At 44.9% G+C, this 16390-nt stretch overlaps 2 protein-coding genes across 6 annotated transcripts; one reads left to right on the plus strand and one right to left on the minus strand.

The window, feature by feature from the left end:
- Nucleotides 1–223: 223 nt before the first annotated feature.
- ogg1 (8-oxoguanine DNA glycosylase) lies at nucleotides 224–9289 on the minus strand. 5 transcript variants are annotated; one of them, XM_090203658.1, is made up of 9 exons: nucleotides 8909–9289; nucleotides 3626–3776; nucleotides 3085–3446; nucleotides 2798–2977; nucleotides 2490–2671; nucleotides 1682–1829; nucleotides 1536–1585; nucleotides 1190–1364; nucleotides 224–1062 (listed from the first exon to the last, which is right to left on the minus strand). In XM_090203658.1, the coding sequence occupies exons 2-8, from the start codon at nucleotides 3733–3735 to the stop codon at nucleotides 1191–1193; spliced, it is 1206 nt and encodes a 401-aa protein (XP_090059784.1). In that variant the 5' UTR covers nucleotides 3736–3776; nucleotides 8909–9289; the 3' UTR covers nucleotides 224–1062; nucleotide 1190. The 5 variants fall into 5 exon arrangements, with proteins under 5 accessions (XP_090059784.1, XP_090059786.1, XP_090059785.1 ...); XM_090203660.1 differs by having other exon boundaries at nucleotides 3626–3758; nucleotides 8909–9203; XM_090203659.1 differs by having other exon boundaries at nucleotides 3626–3802; nucleotides 8909–9193.
- qars1 (glutaminyl-tRNA synthetase 1) lies at nucleotides 9214–15826 on the plus strand. The gene is made up of 23 exons (XM_021566787.3): nucleotides 9214–9537; nucleotides 10110–10260; nucleotides 10410–10519; nucleotides 10712–10787; nucleotides 10909–10973; nucleotides 11083–11136; nucleotides 11291–11342; nucleotides 11500–11571; nucleotides 11645–11730; nucleotides 11868–11954; nucleotides 12139–12238; nucleotides 12378–12456; nucleotides 12545–12784; nucleotides 12874–12966; nucleotides 13068–13205; nucleotides 13613–13700; nucleotides 13773–13919; nucleotides 13998–14099; nucleotides 14214–14306; nucleotides 14516–14646; nucleotides 14750–14816; nucleotides 14950–15075; nucleotides 15250–15826. The coding sequence occupies exons 1-23, from the start codon at nucleotides 9427–9429 to the stop codon at nucleotides 15298–15300; spliced, it is 2319 nt and encodes a 772-aa protein (XP_021422462.1). The 5' UTR covers nucleotides 9214–9426; the 3' UTR covers nucleotides 15301–15826.
- Nucleotides 15827–16390: the final 564 nt, after the last annotated feature.

The following is a 16390-nucleotide window of genomic DNA, read 5'->3' on the forward strand; positions in this document are numbered from 1 at the left end:
TAGCCCACACTATCCTAGACACCAGTGACAGCCCAGAGTGACATACACACACTTATAGCTCATAGCACTGAGGGCAGATAACTGCAATCCCAACTATAAACAGACATGCTGACGCACCTGACTAATGCCTATAGATACATGTACAGACACCATGGCATTTCACAGCTGGCCGGATATACTGCTTATTTTGGACAGACTCACAGATATGCACAGTAAACATATAGAATCGTCAAGAGAGATTGAGTGTGTATTGCACCAGTAATGGACAACATTTTTGGACATACGAACCTGCACACGTCAACACCGCTAAATGCATTGGCACATAGGCTACCCTGAGGGCCATTGAATACTTAATATAAGCTCAGCAAACAATGAAGAATAAAGTAGAATAATCTTTTAACAGTGACTGACCTGGAAAAATCACATGATACTATGATGCAGAATCTTCCCATATCTTATTGCCATCTAGAGGCCACCTCTGACGCTCTGCACCTTTTCTGTCTGGGTCATAGAGAATAATAGGGATATAATATATGTCCCATTTATCCAACTAGAGTCCTCTAACTCTATGGTCTAAGCATACTACACTGATGGAAAGACAAATATAGGGGATCAAAGGAGTGGGATTATCCACAAATAGACTTATTCAAAATGTGTGCATAATCTCCAAACAACACTGACAAAGGAAAGTAGTCCAAAACCTGTTAATTTCAGTATAAAAATGAACTGTTACAGAGTCTGTGTAGTGGTCCATTCATCTAGAAAAGATATGATAAACACACGGTTTCTATGTTTGTAGTTCATATGTAGAGACGGCAGTGGAAAATGACACATACCTATAGAGCTTCATTCACAGACAGAAATTGCAGTAAAATTAAACACCAGCCTTCAGTTTAGAGCTGAACATAAATGTATGACAGATAATGTGAGAAGTCTGGTTCAGAGTGAACTCTCTATTAAAGCGTGTATCACATTTAGCTCTGTTTTACATCATTCTACAAAGTGATCAGGAACAATCTCCACTGACAGCGACCTTGGTTTGCAGTTAATCATGTCATGAACCTGAAGAGAACAGGTAAAACAGTCAGACTCATAGCCTAGTTGCTCCAGAGAGGTGTGCAAAGAATGACATACATTCAGGTTAGCTTCCTGAAATAACATAAATCACCAACACATAACTTCTACTGACCTCACTCCACCTCCTCCTTCACAGACATGTTCACCTTTCTATTACACATTTTTTGAATTGTCTTGTTTATTCCCTCTCCCTCCGCCTTTATCTTGACCTTCTCCTCCTCCTCCTGTTTCAGAGAGTGTGTTTCTTTCAGCTTCTGGAACTTCTTCAGGTCGGAACAGAACAACACCTGAGAGAGTGACAGTCAAGCTCCATTGACATCAATGCATGATTTATTGAAAGTTCAAGTTACCGGTGTTTCAAGTTGGATGGATAGATTAGAGAAAGAGAGTGAGAGAGAGCAGAGAGAGGAAGTGAACAGATGAGTGGATGGATTCTGACCACCAGTTATTTTTCTCACCGAGTGTGCCCAACCAGCATAAGGACCCCACAGCTGCCTGAAGAAGTCCCCTGTGCAGAATCAAAATCAGTCAATTAGTGATTGGTAATATTCAGAAGGACACTGTTAAAGCCTGTTAAACACATCCTTGTACCGTGAATCCTCACCTATTTGACGGTGGACCTTGTCTGTGAGGCTCTTCTGCCCGTTGCCTGCCGCACAACTGTAGTCTCGTTTTGCGATTTGCCACACGTGTGTATCCACAGGCACAACACAGGCCTTTTCCAGAGACATCAGACACACACAGTCTGCCACCTACAAGGCGAACCCAGGTAACACTTTCTATGCTTGTGAAGAATACATGTATAGTCAACCTGGTCTCAGAGCATTTAGTATTATTCTGTACGTAAATCCGAGACACTTCATTTAGTATGATACGTTAAGTTTCGTATGGATTGTATTAATTTGTGGATGTGAATCAGTCATTTCGTATATGTTACAAATTACAAATGATATTATGTTACAAATTTGCAAAACGGACAATTTGTTGTGAATTTGGAAAATGTATGATATGTTACGAATTCTAGCTAGGTGGTTAGCGTCAGCGAGCTGGCTACAGTTAGCTAGGCTAAGGGTTAGGGTTAAGTTTAAGAGTTAGGTTAAAGGGTTAAGGTTAGGGGAAGGTTTAGCTAACATGCTGTGTACTGTCGGTGCAAATTAGCTAAAAAGTAGTAAGCTGTTGAAAAGTTGCTAATTAAATCAAATTCTAGAGTTGTCCATGATCAGATTCAAACTTGCAACCTTTGGGTTGCTAGACGTTCGCTATACATCCACCCCTACCAACCACCCTAAGTAACTATCCGTCTTATGTAACCATACCAGACGTAACATATCATACAAATTTGAGTTTTACTATGTTATGCCTACATTTACTATGTTATGCACCCTTAATTGTCCTGAAGGGTTGAGGCATACCTTGGGGCCTACCCCGGGCAGGGTGCGCAGTGCGTCACGTGCCTGCAGGTAGGGGGCACTGCGGAGCCCCTGGAGCCAATGGGGCCCACCGTGAGAGTCCAGGATCTGTCTTGCACTCTGCTGCAGGAACCTGGCCCTGTATCCAAACCCCAGGTCCCTCAGACAAGCCTCCACACTGTTGTCTGTCAATCATATCAGAGGACATGTCAGAGCCCAAAACATTTGAAAAAACAAAGGATTTGAAAGAGAGAGATAGACAGATGTCAGACAATCAGACAGAGTAGTGTTGGTGGTAGTGGAGGTGGAACCTGCGAGTGCATGCAGGGAGGGGAAGTCGTGGTAGCTGGTCTGGTCCAGCTGACACAGAGGGGTGCCCAAGGACTGGCACAGCCTCTCCACCATGCCCTGGATACGAGATATGTGGTTGTTAGAGGTGCAGATGAAGGAGAACAGGCACTCTGTGGGGTCCTGACGCAGCATACGCACACCTGGGGAAGAGACAGAACACACACACTGTAAAGTATGAAACGCACATGCTCGCACACACACAAGAGACATAATAGATACACAGTATTACAAACACGAACCAACTTACCTGTGAAGATCTTGGCAATGCTGTTAAAGTGTGGGTCGGCTGCTCCCCAATCTCTGTACAGATCCCCCAGCTTCACCTTCAGCTGGAAATAATCATTCAGCAGCTCTTCCTCCTTCCTGTCTGGGGTCACAGCCACTGGCTCCCCCTCTTCTTCCTCCTTCACCTCTATCACTCCCTTGGATCTTTTCCCTGACCCTTTTGACCCCTGGAGCAAGGAACCTGCCCTCCGCTTCCTCCCATCCCCTCCCATGGTGTTGGGGCTATTGTATGTGTGGTACCATAGTGTGTCGTCTGTCTGGGTGAGAGTCCACACTCGTCCCCCCATCACTCCGGTCCAGTGGCCATCTCCTGTCTCTCGCCAGCTGGCAAGGAAAATGGGGAGGGACGACAGAGGGTTAGGATAAATGGTTTGAGAGGTAGTGAGTGAATTAGAGATAATTTCAATACTTGCTAATGCCTTTGGCAGAGCCCTGGATCATGTAAGACTGGTGGTCTGCCATTGCTCTATAGAATCAGCGAAGCAGTGGTCAAAGGAACTCACCGGAAGCTCTGTCCGCAGCCTAGTGTGAGGTCCAAACGGAGCTCTGATCGTGAGCAGGCCAGGGAGCGCCATGACTTGGTCCCCGCCGACAGCAATGCATGCTGGGACATAGTGCTGGATCACTCACCACATACTGTAGTATCAGAGATATCTGATGAGATGAACAGTGGAGTATATCTGATGAGATGGATAGTGGAGGCAATGAACTCTTCGAAATAAGGGTTCTTCGCCTGTTCCCATAGGAGAACAATTCTCCTATGGGGACAGCTGAAGAACCCCTTTAGGTCATAGATGGCACCTTTTTTTCTAAGAGTGTAGCAACAAAATAAAATAAAATGTTATTTGTCACACTTTGTAAACAACAAACTAACAGTGAAAGGCTTACTCACAGGCCCTTCCAAACAATGCAGAGAAAAAGGAGAAATAATAGAATAAATACTCAATGAGTAAGGATAATTAATATGGCTATATACACGGGTATCAGTATTGAGTCCATGTGCAGGGGTACGAGGTAATTGAGGTACATACATATAGGTAGAGTGACTAGGCAACAGAACAGATAATAAACAGTAGCAGCAGAGTATGTGATGAGTCAAAAGAGTTTGTGCAAAAAGGGTCAATGCAGATAGTTAAACAGTTAACCAATAGCTACCTGGACTAAATATTTAGCAGTTTTATGGATTGGGGGTGGAAGTTGTTCAGGGTTCTGTTGGTTCTAGACTTGGTGCATCGGTATCGGTTGTCGTGCGGTAGCAGCGAGAACAGCCTGTGACTTCCTCATCCTCTGACACCGCCTGGTATAGAGGTCCTGGATGGCAGGGAGCTCTGCCCCAGTGATGTACTGGGCCATACGCACTACTCTCTGTAGCTCCTTGTGGTCCAATGCCAAGCAGCTGCAATACCAAGTGGTGATGCAGCCAGTCAAGATGCTCTCGATAGTGCAGCTGTAGAACTTTGAGGATCTAAAAGTCCATGCCGAATCTTTTTAGCCTCCTGAGGGGGAAGAGGATTTGTCATGCCTTCTTTACAACTGTGTTGGTGTGTGTGGAACCATGATAATTCCTTAGTGATGTGGACACCGAGGAACTTGAAGCTCTCGAACCCGCTCCACTACAGATGAGTCGATGTGGATGGAGCCATGCTCGACCCTCCGTTTCCTGTAGTCCACGATCAGCTCCTTTGTCTTGCTGACAGTGAGGGAGAGGTTGTTGTCCTGGCACCACACTGCCAGGTCACTGACCTCCTCCCTATAGGCTGTCTCATTGTCAGTGGTGATCAAGCCAACCACCGTTTGTTGTCAGCAAACTTAATGATTGTGCATGGCCAAGCAGTCATAGGTGAACAGGGAGTACAGGAGGGGACTAAGCATGCACCCTTGCAGGGCCCCCGTGTTGAGGGTTAGCATGGCGGATGTGTGTTGCTTACCATCACCACTGGCCACTAGGAGCGCCGCCTCTGGATGTACATTTTCTTGTTTGCTTATGGTCCTATACAGCTCATTGAGTGCGGTCTTACTGGCAGCTTTGGTTTGTGGTGGTAAATAGAAAGCTACAAAAACTATAGATTAAAACTCTTGGTAAATAGTGTGGTCTGCAGCTTATCATGAGGTATTCTAAAGTGAGTAAAACCTCAAGACTTCCATAACATTAGAGATTGCGCACCAGCTGTTGTTAACAAAGGGACACACACCTCCCCCTTAATCGAAGCTGCCATTCAGTCTTGACGATGCATAGAAAAAACAGCTAGGTGTGTCCATGTCCTTATTCAGCCACAACTCCCTACAGTTCTTCAGGTCTTGTTGATAGGATAGTCTTGAACTGAGCTCGTCAGTTGGTGCTATAGTGATTGTGGCTACGTTCGCCAATATAATGGATGGCAGAGGCTAATTACCGACATAGTCTTGTCACATAGAGAAATCACAAGAGAACCATCTTTGACTCAATGCATACAAAGTGCACACCACCATCATCAGTTTTTCATACAATAAAAACAGTGGAGTTAAGATCAGAATTAATCTTGGATTGTTAGTCAATTAGTAAATTACTGCACCCACACTGCTCACACGCGCCAACGAGCATCTGCGTTGCCAAGAGCTAAACTATAAGTCTTTCCCATTTCTGACGCAGATCGCGCTGCAAGTTCTGCCTCTCCCATCTCATCATTGGTTTATAGAAGCAGGTACCCACTTGCCATCTCCTCATTGGTTATACCCACGTGGGTGATTGAAAGACAAACGGTTTTACCGGTCGTCGTGGTAATACTATGAATGTTTAGATGCCAATCACCATATAAGTTCAAAGATGAAAAAGCCTGGAAGGCGGAGAGATGACTAGAAACGATTTGGTTGACCGTTTTATGTGTGGATTAATTGTCGGGGTAGAGGACCTTGTGCATTTCAGGTAAAATAACAACTCAATGTTTATATCCCAGGACAAATTAACTAGCATGTGCAAGCTAGCTAGCTAAATTGCCATACATGCATGATGCTTTTCGACCTGTCGCCAAATTAATGTAATTGGTTCAGAGTTTGTTTTGATATTTTAACCTGCGTTTGATTGAACCTGATTGATCGCGTTTGGTGTGGGGGGACAAAATAAATGTATGCACAATGGCGCACCCACGCAGCCAGTTTGGGTTCCGTGTAAGAATGAATCTGTCAGTAACGTTAGCCAGTTAACTTTTTTTCCCCCACCAGTTAGGCCAGTTGAGAACAAGTTCTCATTTACAACTGCAACCTGGCCAAGATAAAGAAAAGCAGTGCGACACAAACAACAACACAGTGTTACACATGGAATAAACAAACGTACAGTCAATAATACAATAGAAAAAATCTATATACAGTGTGTGCAAATGAGGCAAGATTAGGTAGGTAAGGCAATAAAGTTGTATGGCATTGAAGCTCGTCTGGAGGTTAGTTAACACAGTGTCCAAGGAAGGGCCAGAAGTATACAGAATGGTGTCATCTTCGTAGAGGTGGATCAGAGAATCACCAGCAGCAAGAGCGACATCATTGATGAATACAGAGAAAAGAGTCGGCCCAAGAGTTGAACCCTGTGGCACCCCCATAGAGACTGCAAGAGGTCCAGACAACAGGTCCTCCAATTTGACACACTGAACTTCTTCTGAGTAGTTGGTGAACCAGGCGAGGCAGTCATTTGAGAAACCAAGGCTGTTGAGTCTGCCGATAAGAATGTGGTGATTGACAGAGTCGAAAGCCTTGGTCAGGTCGATGAAGACGGCTGCACAGTATTGTCTCTTATCAATAGCGGTTAAGATATTGTTTAGGACCTTGAGCGTGGCTGAGGTGCACCCATGAGCAGCTCGGAAACCAGATTGCATAGCAGAGAAGGTACGGTGGGATTTGAAATGGTCGGTGATCTGTTTGTTAACTTGGCTTTCGAAGACCTTAGAAAGGCAGGGTAGGATAGAGTGTCTCCACCTTTGAAGAGGGGGATGATCGCGGCAGCTTTCCAATCTTTGGGGATCTCAGACGATACAAAAGAGAGGTTGAACAGGCTAGTAATAGCGGTTGCAACAATTGCAGCGGATAATTTTAGAAATAGAGGGTCCAGATTGTCTAGCCCAGCTGATTTGTAGGGGTCCAGATTTTGCAACTCTTTCAGAACATCAGCTATCTGGATTTGGGTGAAGGAGAAATGGGGGAAGCTTGGGCAAGTTGCTGTGGGGGGTGCAGGGCTGTTGACTGGGGTAGGGGTAGCCAGGTGGAAAGCATGGCCAGCCATAGAGAAATGCTTATTGAAATTCTTAATTATCATGGATTTATCGGTGGTGACAGTGTTTCCTAGCCTCGGTGCAGTGGGCAGCTGGGAGGAGGTGCTCTTATTCTCCATGGACTTTACAGTATCCCAGAACTTTTTGTTTGTGCTACAGGATGCACATTTCTGTTAGAAAAAGCTAGCCTTTGCTTTCCTAACTGCCTGTGTATACCGGTTCCTAACTTCCATGAAAAGTTGCGTATCGCGGGGGCTATTCGATGCTTATGCGGTACGCCACAGGATGTTTTTATGCTGGTCAAGGGCAGTCAGGTCTGGAGTGAACCAAGGGCTATATCTATTCCTGGTTCTAAATTTTTTGAATGGGGCATGCTTATTTAAGATGAGGAAAGCACTTTTAAAGAATAACCAGGCATCCTCTACTGATGGAATGAGGTCAATATCCTTCCAGGATACCTGGGCCAGGTCGATTACAAAGGCCTGCTCGCTGAAGTGTTTTAGGGAGCGTTTGACAGTGACGAGGGATGGTAGTTTGACCACAGACCCATTACGGACACAGGCAATAAGGCCGTGATCGCTGAGATCCTGGTTGAAGACAGCAGAGGTGTATTTAGAGGGCAAGTTGGTCAGGATGATGTCTATGAGGGTGTCTGTGTTTACGGATTTGAGGTTGTACCTGGTAGGTTCATTGATAATTTGTGTGAGATTGAGGGCGTCTAGCTTAGATTGTTGGACGGCCGGGGTGTTAAGCATGTCCCAGTTTAGTTCACCTAACACTACGAGCTATGAAGATAGATGGGTGGCAATCAATTCACATATGGTGTCCAGGGCACAGCTTGGGGCTGAAGGTGGTCAAAACAAGCACAATGGTGAGAGACTTGTTTCTGGAAAGGTGTATTTTTAGAAGTAGAAGCTTGAATTGTTTGGGCACAGACCTGAATAGTATGACAGAGCTCTGCAGGCTATCTCTGCAGTAGATTACAACTCCGCCCCTTTGGCAGTTCTATCTTGTCGGGAAATGTTATAGTTAGGGACGAAAATTTCAGGATTTTTGGTGGCCTTCCTAAACCAGGTTTCAGACATGGCTAGGACATCCGGTTTGGCAGAGTGTGCTAAAGCAGTGAATAAAACAAATTTAGGGAGGAGGCTTCGTTGCCTAACGTTACCTGTCTAGCAACTTGTGTAATAACAATGATAGCTAACGTTAGTGGAATAACGTATTGTAATGAAACAGACAGGGAGCAGGCCTTGAACCCTCGACCTTCTAGCCCGAAGTCCAGCGCGCTATCGACTGTGCCCCAAAAGCATGCTCGTGCGGCAGAGTCGATATCTGCGCTTATAAACCCAGGGTCGTTAGAGTATACTGATTACTTCGGCTCTTGCTCTGGTAATAACTAGTTAAGTTAGTAGTTAGCTAGCTAGTCTACAGGCTACTAATTAGGTTAGCTCCACATGCTGAGTCACCTCAAAATCATAGTAGAGTAGCTAACATATTACGCAAATCTATGTTAAAACCAGCTTGTCATTACAAGAAGTTATAGCTTCTTACTTTGAGAGCAGATGTTTACACGTATCTTCACTCCCTGGATGTGTGTGGGCCTATAATGACTTTCCCGGTGTTTGACTCTTGCGAATGGAAAATAAAGATTACGCGGAGTGCCCTTTCCGCTTTGACTAACATACTATATTTGTCACTACGTTCTTACATTAACAGCCAATTTGACTTCCTAGTTAATATTTAAACATTATTCTGCGTATTAATGATTTTTCAGGAATTCCTCAAACGTATCATTTCATTCGTCTACTGTCTGATGCAATCAACCAACACATTTGTGAAACCCTCCTCCCCTCCTCAGGAGCCTCCTGATATCAACACAACCAACGATTGGCTCGTTGAGAGAGCGTAATATAACGACTGCAACAAACACTATTCATGATTGGTCCAAAAGACGCGACATGATTGGTTCATATGACTGTCCTTTCATTCTTTCCGTGATTGTGAAGTACCCCCGCCCTTCCAGACAAATTATTTTTTGCAACGTGTTTGGCTGGTGTAAATTGTAAAAGATGGCGGATCCGTTGACACTATTCACTTCTATCGGGCTAAGTGAGCAGAAAGCTAAGGAGACTTTGAAAAATGATGCCTTATGTTCTGCCCTAAAGGATGCTATTGCACAGGTATGACTTCAGAGATTGGGAAAAGTATTACATCTTGGCAGCTCGGGCGTGGGTGTATATGACTTGTATTGACAGGATCATAAATCCTCTAACGTTAGCTAGTTTAGTAACGTTAGTCATTTCACTGACTCTTTTTGGCTGTGGCATTTATTTCAGTCAGACAAGTTCATCCTTTGATATGAGTCTGAGTGAATACATTCATTCAAACGTATTATTGACAAATCAAGAATAATAGTGACAAGAAAAGACCTGATAGTTCACTGTAAATTTTCACATACACACGTTATAGGCCTGCCCCTTTGAATTTTCTTTGGAGTCCTCTTTCTAGTGTACCCTGTCATTAGAACTCATCTTACCCTGACTTGCCCAGCTAAAAATAACCCAGATCTCCACTGTACTGCACTTGTTCTTGAAAGTAGCAATCCAGACTATTCAATTGACAGCTTTCCTGTCAGTTCATCTCCAGGTCTAGTCGACTCTGTGACTTGGTATTGGCCCAACACTGGTTTCAATAGTGTTAAGTGGTGTCGACATAAATAACACTATTTATTCCAACTGGTTGATTTCCACAGGCCCAGCGGGTGCTTGGGGCGGCAGGAGTGGACAAAGCGACAGGGACCCTCCTGTACACAATGACCTCTCGTCTTCGAGACCCCAAACGCCTGGGCTTCCTCACAGATCACATCGCTCAACGCAAGATCTGTACAGAGCTGCAACTGGCAGGTAGACAAACACACGTTTCCTGACATCACTGATTAATGTAGTTGAATGTATGTCATCAGCATTTTGTCTCGTGGCCATTTCTGTCTGCCTCTGTCTCTCTCTCTCTCTGATACACACGACACTTTGATTTTGGCTCCTCTCGCCTCTAGCTGCTTTGGAGTTTGTGAAGAGCCATCCCCAGGACCCTATCAACCAGCAGGAGTTTGAGTCTTTGTGTGGAGTGGGAGTGGTCATAACACCAGAGCAGATAGAAGACAAGGTGAGGACATGAGCTTATTTTGACCTGGAAAAACATCTGGCTTTAGCCCTAACTAGAGGGCTCAGAGTTTTCCTGTTTACCCATAATGCTGCATGCAATGTTGTTATGTTGTAAACATAATCTCTGTCAAGTGATGATTATTAACAGTTGCTAGGTAGTCTGAGGGGTTTGACTAACAGTGGTATGTTACAGGTGGAAAAAGTGATCAAGAAGCACAAAGACCAGCTGCTGCTGGAGAGGTACCGTTTTAACATGGGACTGCTCATGGGTAAGAATTACATCCCTGATAGAATATTGATTACCTCCTCTGGGACTGGAGGAAATTTTATATCTGTGTTGGTAAGGAGGAGAGGATGTCAGTCTCATTGAGAATGCCTCTGTCTTCACAGGGGAAGCTCGTGGTGGTCTGATGTGGGCTGATGGGAAGATGATCAAAAACGAGGTGGACATGCAGGTGTGTGTAACAATACATTTATGTTTGTCCTCTGAAGGCATTGTGTATATCAACATAGATATACTGTACCTCAGATGTGTGCTTATATTGTGACCTCGTTCCCTCCCAGGTCCTCCATCTCCTTGGCCCAAAGACAGAGGCTGACCTGGAGAAGAAAACCAAGGTAACATTTCACACAGCTCAACATAGCTGTCTATAAAATAAATGTGCAATCATATTTCACACGCAAAAGCGCAGATCATTTTACTAATGGATCAATCCATTATGTGACTGCATAATCACATAGGAGTTATTCATTTAGTAAATTCTATGTGCAGGCTCAGAAGGCTAAGGCTCCAGATGGTGTGAAGGAGGAGCTCACAATTAATGGTAATGACCTGGGGACTCAAATCAAATCAAAATCAAATGTATTTATATAGGCCTTCATACATCAGCTGATATCTCAAAGTGCTGTACAGAAACCCAGCCTAATAAAGCTGCTCTGGGTTAAGTGGTCAGGGGTGTTGACATACTTTTGTGCGTGTAGGGGAGTTAAAGATTGAGGGCAGATCGCTGATGGATGAGCTGAGAGGAGTGGCCTTGAATTTCCACAAACCAGGTGAGATGGAGAGACACTTTATCCATGACCAATTTAAGTATTCTAGCTTGTAACCCCTGACCTGTTTCTCCAGGAGAGAACTATAAAACAGAGGGCTATGTGGTCACTCCTAAAACCATGGACCTGTTGAAGCAGCATCTGGAGTTTACTGGAGGACAGGTATGGAGATAAGGGAATGTCACAGGTGGGATGACCAGAATGCATTTAAGGTTCATACTGCCTGCAGGTGGAACTGTTGATCACTCACTAAATGATCTCTCTCTTGGTTTTTCTCTCGCCTGTCTATATTACTGTAGATTCGAACTCGTTTCCCTCCAGAGCCCAACGGTATTCTTCACATTGGTCACGCCAAAGCCATCAACTTTAATTTTGGCTACGCTAAGGTATGGCCCCGACACACTCCACACACCAGCACCACTCTTAACCACTACCAGAAGGCTAAGTATAGCTTAGGCTACGTTTAGCTTATTGGTAAAGGCTAAGGGTTGATTTCATATGGGGTATTTGACAGAACCCAATTGTGTGTTTCCCTCTTTTCATATCTCCTTGTCCTCTCTCCCTCCTCAGGCTAACGATGGGATCTGCTACTTGAGGTATGATGACACTAACCCAGAAAAGGAAGAGGAGAAGTACTTCACTGCCATCAAAGACATGGTGGAGTGGCTGGGTGAGTGTCCGTTGTACAACTTTACCCTAACATCACAACAACACTGGCATAGCATCCAGAGAATGGTTTAGCACTGACTGGTAATGCCATGCCATAGTCAACCATAACACACTGCAACATCTGTATGTGTGTGTCTCAGGTTATAAGCCTTATGAAATCACTCACGCCTCCGACAACTTCCAGAGACTTTACGACCTGGCAGTGGACCTCATCCGTAGGTGGGTGACGCTATCTGTGTTTCTCTTTATTCTCATATGTGTGGAACAATTTGCATGTGTGTGTCTGTGTGTTTGCTCATCTCTCTAGGGGCCATGCCTACGTGTGTCACCAGCGGGGGGAGGAGCTGAAGGGTCACAACCCGCCCCCGTCGCCATGGCGAGAGCGTCCTGTTGAGGAGTCATTGGTGCTGTTTGACAGGATGAGGCGGGGCCTGTTCGCTGAGGGAGAGGCCACAGTCAGGATGAAGATAGTGATGGAGGACGGCAAGATGGACCCCGTGGCCTACAGGATCAAATACACAGCCCACCATCGCACTGGGGACGCATGGTAACACACACACACACACCACAGTGTTTCTTCTAACAGTTCAATATACTCATCACAGTTCTACCCCCTCCTGCCTTTTTTCTTCACAGGTGTATCTATCCTACCTATGACTACACCCACTGTCTGTGTGACTCCATTGAAAACATCACCCACTCACTCTGCACCAAGGAGTTCCAGGCCAGGTATGCTGTGTGTTGTAGTTGTTTCTGGGTCAACTTTCCTTTTAAGTTGTTGGTTCTTTAGAACCTTTGATTCTCTTAATATGCTTGTGTGTGTCCTTCAGGCGGTCATCATATTTCTGGCTGTGTAATGCTCTGGACGTGTACTGCCCTGTGCAGTGGGAATATGGCCGTCTGAACCTCACCTACACCGTGGTCTCCAAGAGGAAGATCATCAAACTGGTGGAGGAAGGAACTGTCAGGTCAGCATTACACACACGTACACAACTATTTGTTTCTATGGCCAAACTGTAGGCTTGGGCAAACTGTAGGCTTAGGGTATTTTGAAACGGTATGATCCAGTTCAGGGCTCCATCTATGCATTTGGTTTGCTAACTTGCTAGCTAAGTGGCTAGTTGTCAAGATCAAGCTTCTTGATTACAGCAGAGGCATTAAATCCCCTCCTGGATCAAGATCCCTGTTGCTTAAATTGTTTTGTTTTTGTTGTTATTAGCACCTTGCGTGCACATACGGTAATAGCGTATGATGGTATGAAAATCTGGATTTCTCCCAACCATACTATTTGGTTCCAGAGCCAAACTACATTATTTGTGCCAAAGTAACTATCTGTATGTGAGAGAGACTTCCACTGACGGTTTGTGTTTTGCAGGGACTGGGACGACCCTCGTCTCTTCACTCTGACTGCTCTGAGGAGGAGGGGCTTCCCATCTGAGGCCATCAACAACTTCTGTGCGAAGGTACGAGAGAGGGATAGGGAGATGGTGGAGTAAGCAATACTATTGTTTGAATGTTTTATTCCATCTTGCCAGGTTGGAGTGACTGTTGCCCAGGCAACGATGGAGCCCCACATGTTAGAGTCGTGTGTGAGGGATGTGCTGAATGACCACGCCCCCCGAGCCATGGCCGTCCTGGAGCCCCTCAAAGTCACCATCACCAACCTGCCTGAGGGCATACGGGTATGAAAACACTCACACAATCACTTTTGCTTCAAGGATTAGTGCGAATGCGAACCATTTATTTATCTCCTCTCCTAGAATGATGTCCGTGTGCCTGACTTCCCAGCCAATGAGTTCATGGGCAGCCATGTTGTTCCATTTACACGCACCATCTTCATCGAGCAGAGCGACTTTAGAGAGGTAGGTGACAAGTTGTGTGGGTCTTAGTGCGCATGCTCTCAATACAAGGTCTGTGTACTTTGTAAGTGTGTGTGTGTTAACCCTGCTGCTCTCACACACAATCTCCCTCTGCAGATGATGGAGAAGGGCTACAAGCGTCTGACCCCAGATCAGCCAGTAGGCCTGAGGCATGCTGGCTATGTCATATCTGTACAGAAGGTCATCAAGGTGAGATGCTTCTCTCAGATTGAAAGACTACAAAAAACAAAGAACCATGTTAAGACTATGAACCTACAAACATGCCTGTTTGTCCTGGCAGGATGTTAGTCTTCTTTCTGTCCCCCACACCTTCTGTCTTCTCCCTTTCCTCTCTGATTCTCTCACTTTGCTATTATCTTCTTTCTTACTCTTTCTCCCTCTCTCTCCATCTCTCTCAGGATGCCCAGGGCAGGGTGGTGGAGTTGGAGGTGCATTGCTGTAGTTCCAATGAGGCTGCAGAGAAACCTAAGGCCTTCATCCACTGGGTCAGCGAGCCCCAGAAGTGTGAAATCCGTCTATACGAAAGACTGTGAGTCACTGAAAAAGCTTTGCGTGTGTGTCTGTAAATATATCTGTCTGCTAGGTGTGGAATGATTTCTCTCTCGCTGTCAATTTTTTTCCGTCTGTTACAGATTCCTTCACAAAAATCCTGAGGACCCGTCTGAGGTGCCTGGCGGCTTCCTAAGTGACATCAACCCTGTGAGTGTGTCTAAGTGTTACTGTCATGGACACACACAACCTCCGCACATACTGATTAAGGAAAGGAGACAAGGAGAGGATTCTTGAGTTGCACTCATGTCAAAATGTTTCCTATGTCCTCTCTGTCCCCCAGAACTCCCTGCAAGTGATTGACAGTGCCTTGGTGGACATCTCTGTGAGCAAGGCAAAAGTGTTTGATAAGTTCCAGTTTGAGAGAGTGGGCTACTTTGCACTGGACCCAGACAGCACAGCAGACAAGGTACGTCCAGAAACGGAATAGTTGATTGACACAGGTGGCAAAAAGGAGTGAACTGGGGTGTTATTAAATTGTTTACTTTGAAATGTAGAATGTAATCTTATGAAGTTGGTGACCTAAGAGAAATTTCCATAGAGCATGAGCCAGAGGGTAACGGCAGCTTTCCTCTCCCTGCAGCTCGTCTTCAACAGAACGGTCACCCTCAAAGAGGATCCCGGGAAGATGTGATTGGGCGGAATGAGATCAAGCTGGACTGCCTGCTTCCCATGAGCCCTCAAACATGTCTGAATCCCAAATCAACCCCTGTCCCCTACACCTGACATGATTTAGATCTGAAAGTATCAATGGGTGTAAGCAATGCTCCATCTTGATAGACCTCTGATAGGCTTGGACTTTTTGCCATATTGAATAGACCTATCCAATCCAGATCTACAGATGTGCTTAGAAGTCGATTTGAAATCCAGAATCGTGGTTTTCGGGCATCTTTCAGTTTAGCATTTGCACAGACTTGGAAACTGGCGCAAGGTACCTCCTTTTGAGGACCACAACTCATTTATAATTGGGGTAATAAGGGTCTTACTGTAAGTTTGTATGATGTAAACCCATCCTGTCAAGCTCTGAGTCCATAGTCAAACTTATCATCAAGCTTAGCTCTGCTGATCTCTCACAACATAGATGCTTACAAATGCAACATTTGGTGACACATTTGAGAGGAAACCATGAATAAAACCATGAAAAACAATTGTAAAATAGATATTACAATGTGTCTGAGTCAGTGTTTACCTTGGGTTAATGTAGGTGTGTTTCTTAATCAACTTTAACAGTGAAAGTTAAATACAAAAAATAATTTTAAAAAGCAGTGAAAGGGATGACATCACTCACTCTCATACTTTGACACAATCCACTTAGTCACACTTGCATTGTGGCAGGAACACAGACCACTTTTTGAGGAAGTAGAGTGCATGCGAATTAACTCTTGCCTGCCCAGAGCTGTCCCAGCTCCACAAGAATAATTGGCACATTTCCTGTGGTCTCCCTTAAGAGAACTAGGCAAGATACCAGTTAGAAGCGCTTTAAGGTGGACTGGGACAGAGGCTGTTTCTAAAACACAGTACCCACAGTCATTATTACCCTGCTGCCAGGGTTCTTCACTAAAATAATGTTACCTACGTACAGTGCTGAGCAAAGGTTATTTTCAAGCTTTTGGATGTGGAAAAGATTTAAATGGAAAGTGAGATATTTATTGTAAGGTTGTTCCTCATGAACAGCACACAGCCTCATGAACAGCACACAGCCTCATGAACAATACATTTAATTC

Source organism: Oncorhynchus mykiss, chromosome 16 (assembly GCF_057628025.1).
Source record: "Oncorhynchus mykiss isolate SJ-2025 chromosome 16, ASM5762802v1, whole genome shotgun sequence".
Taxonomy (NCBI): Eukaryota; Metazoa; Chordata; class Actinopteri; order Salmoniformes; family Salmonidae; genus Oncorhynchus; species Oncorhynchus mykiss.

What these genes read in the sequence shown, in the direction of transcription:
- ogg1 (XM_090203658.1), bottom strand. Translation starts at nt 3,735, where the DNA reads ATGTCCCAGCATGCATTGCTGTCGGCGGGGACCAAGTCATGGCGCTCC. An exon ending in CATTGCCAAGATCTTCACAG is followed by an intron (nt 2,978 to 3,084) that starts GTAAGTTGGTTC and finishes TCTCTTCCCCAG; the next exon opens with GTGTGCGTATGCTGCGTCAG. An exon ending in CTCCCTGCATGCACTCGCAG is followed by an intron (nt 2,672 to 2,797) that starts GTTCCACCTCCA and finishes TATGATTGACAG; the next exon opens with ACAACAGTGTGGAGGCTTGT.
- qars1 (XM_021566787.3), top strand. Translation starts at nt 9,427, where the DNA reads ATGGCGGATCCGTTGACACTATTCACTTCTATCGGGCTAAGTGAGCAG. An exon ending in CTTGAATTTCCACAAACCAG is followed by an intron (nt 11,572 to 11,644) that starts GTGAGATGGAGA and finishes CTGTTTCTCCAG; the next exon opens with GAGAGAACTATAAAACAGAG. An exon ending in CTGTACAGAAGGTCATCAAG is followed by an intron (nt 14,307 to 14,515) that starts GTGAGATGCTTC and finishes CATCTCTCTCAG; the next exon opens with GATGCCCAGGGCAGGGTGGT.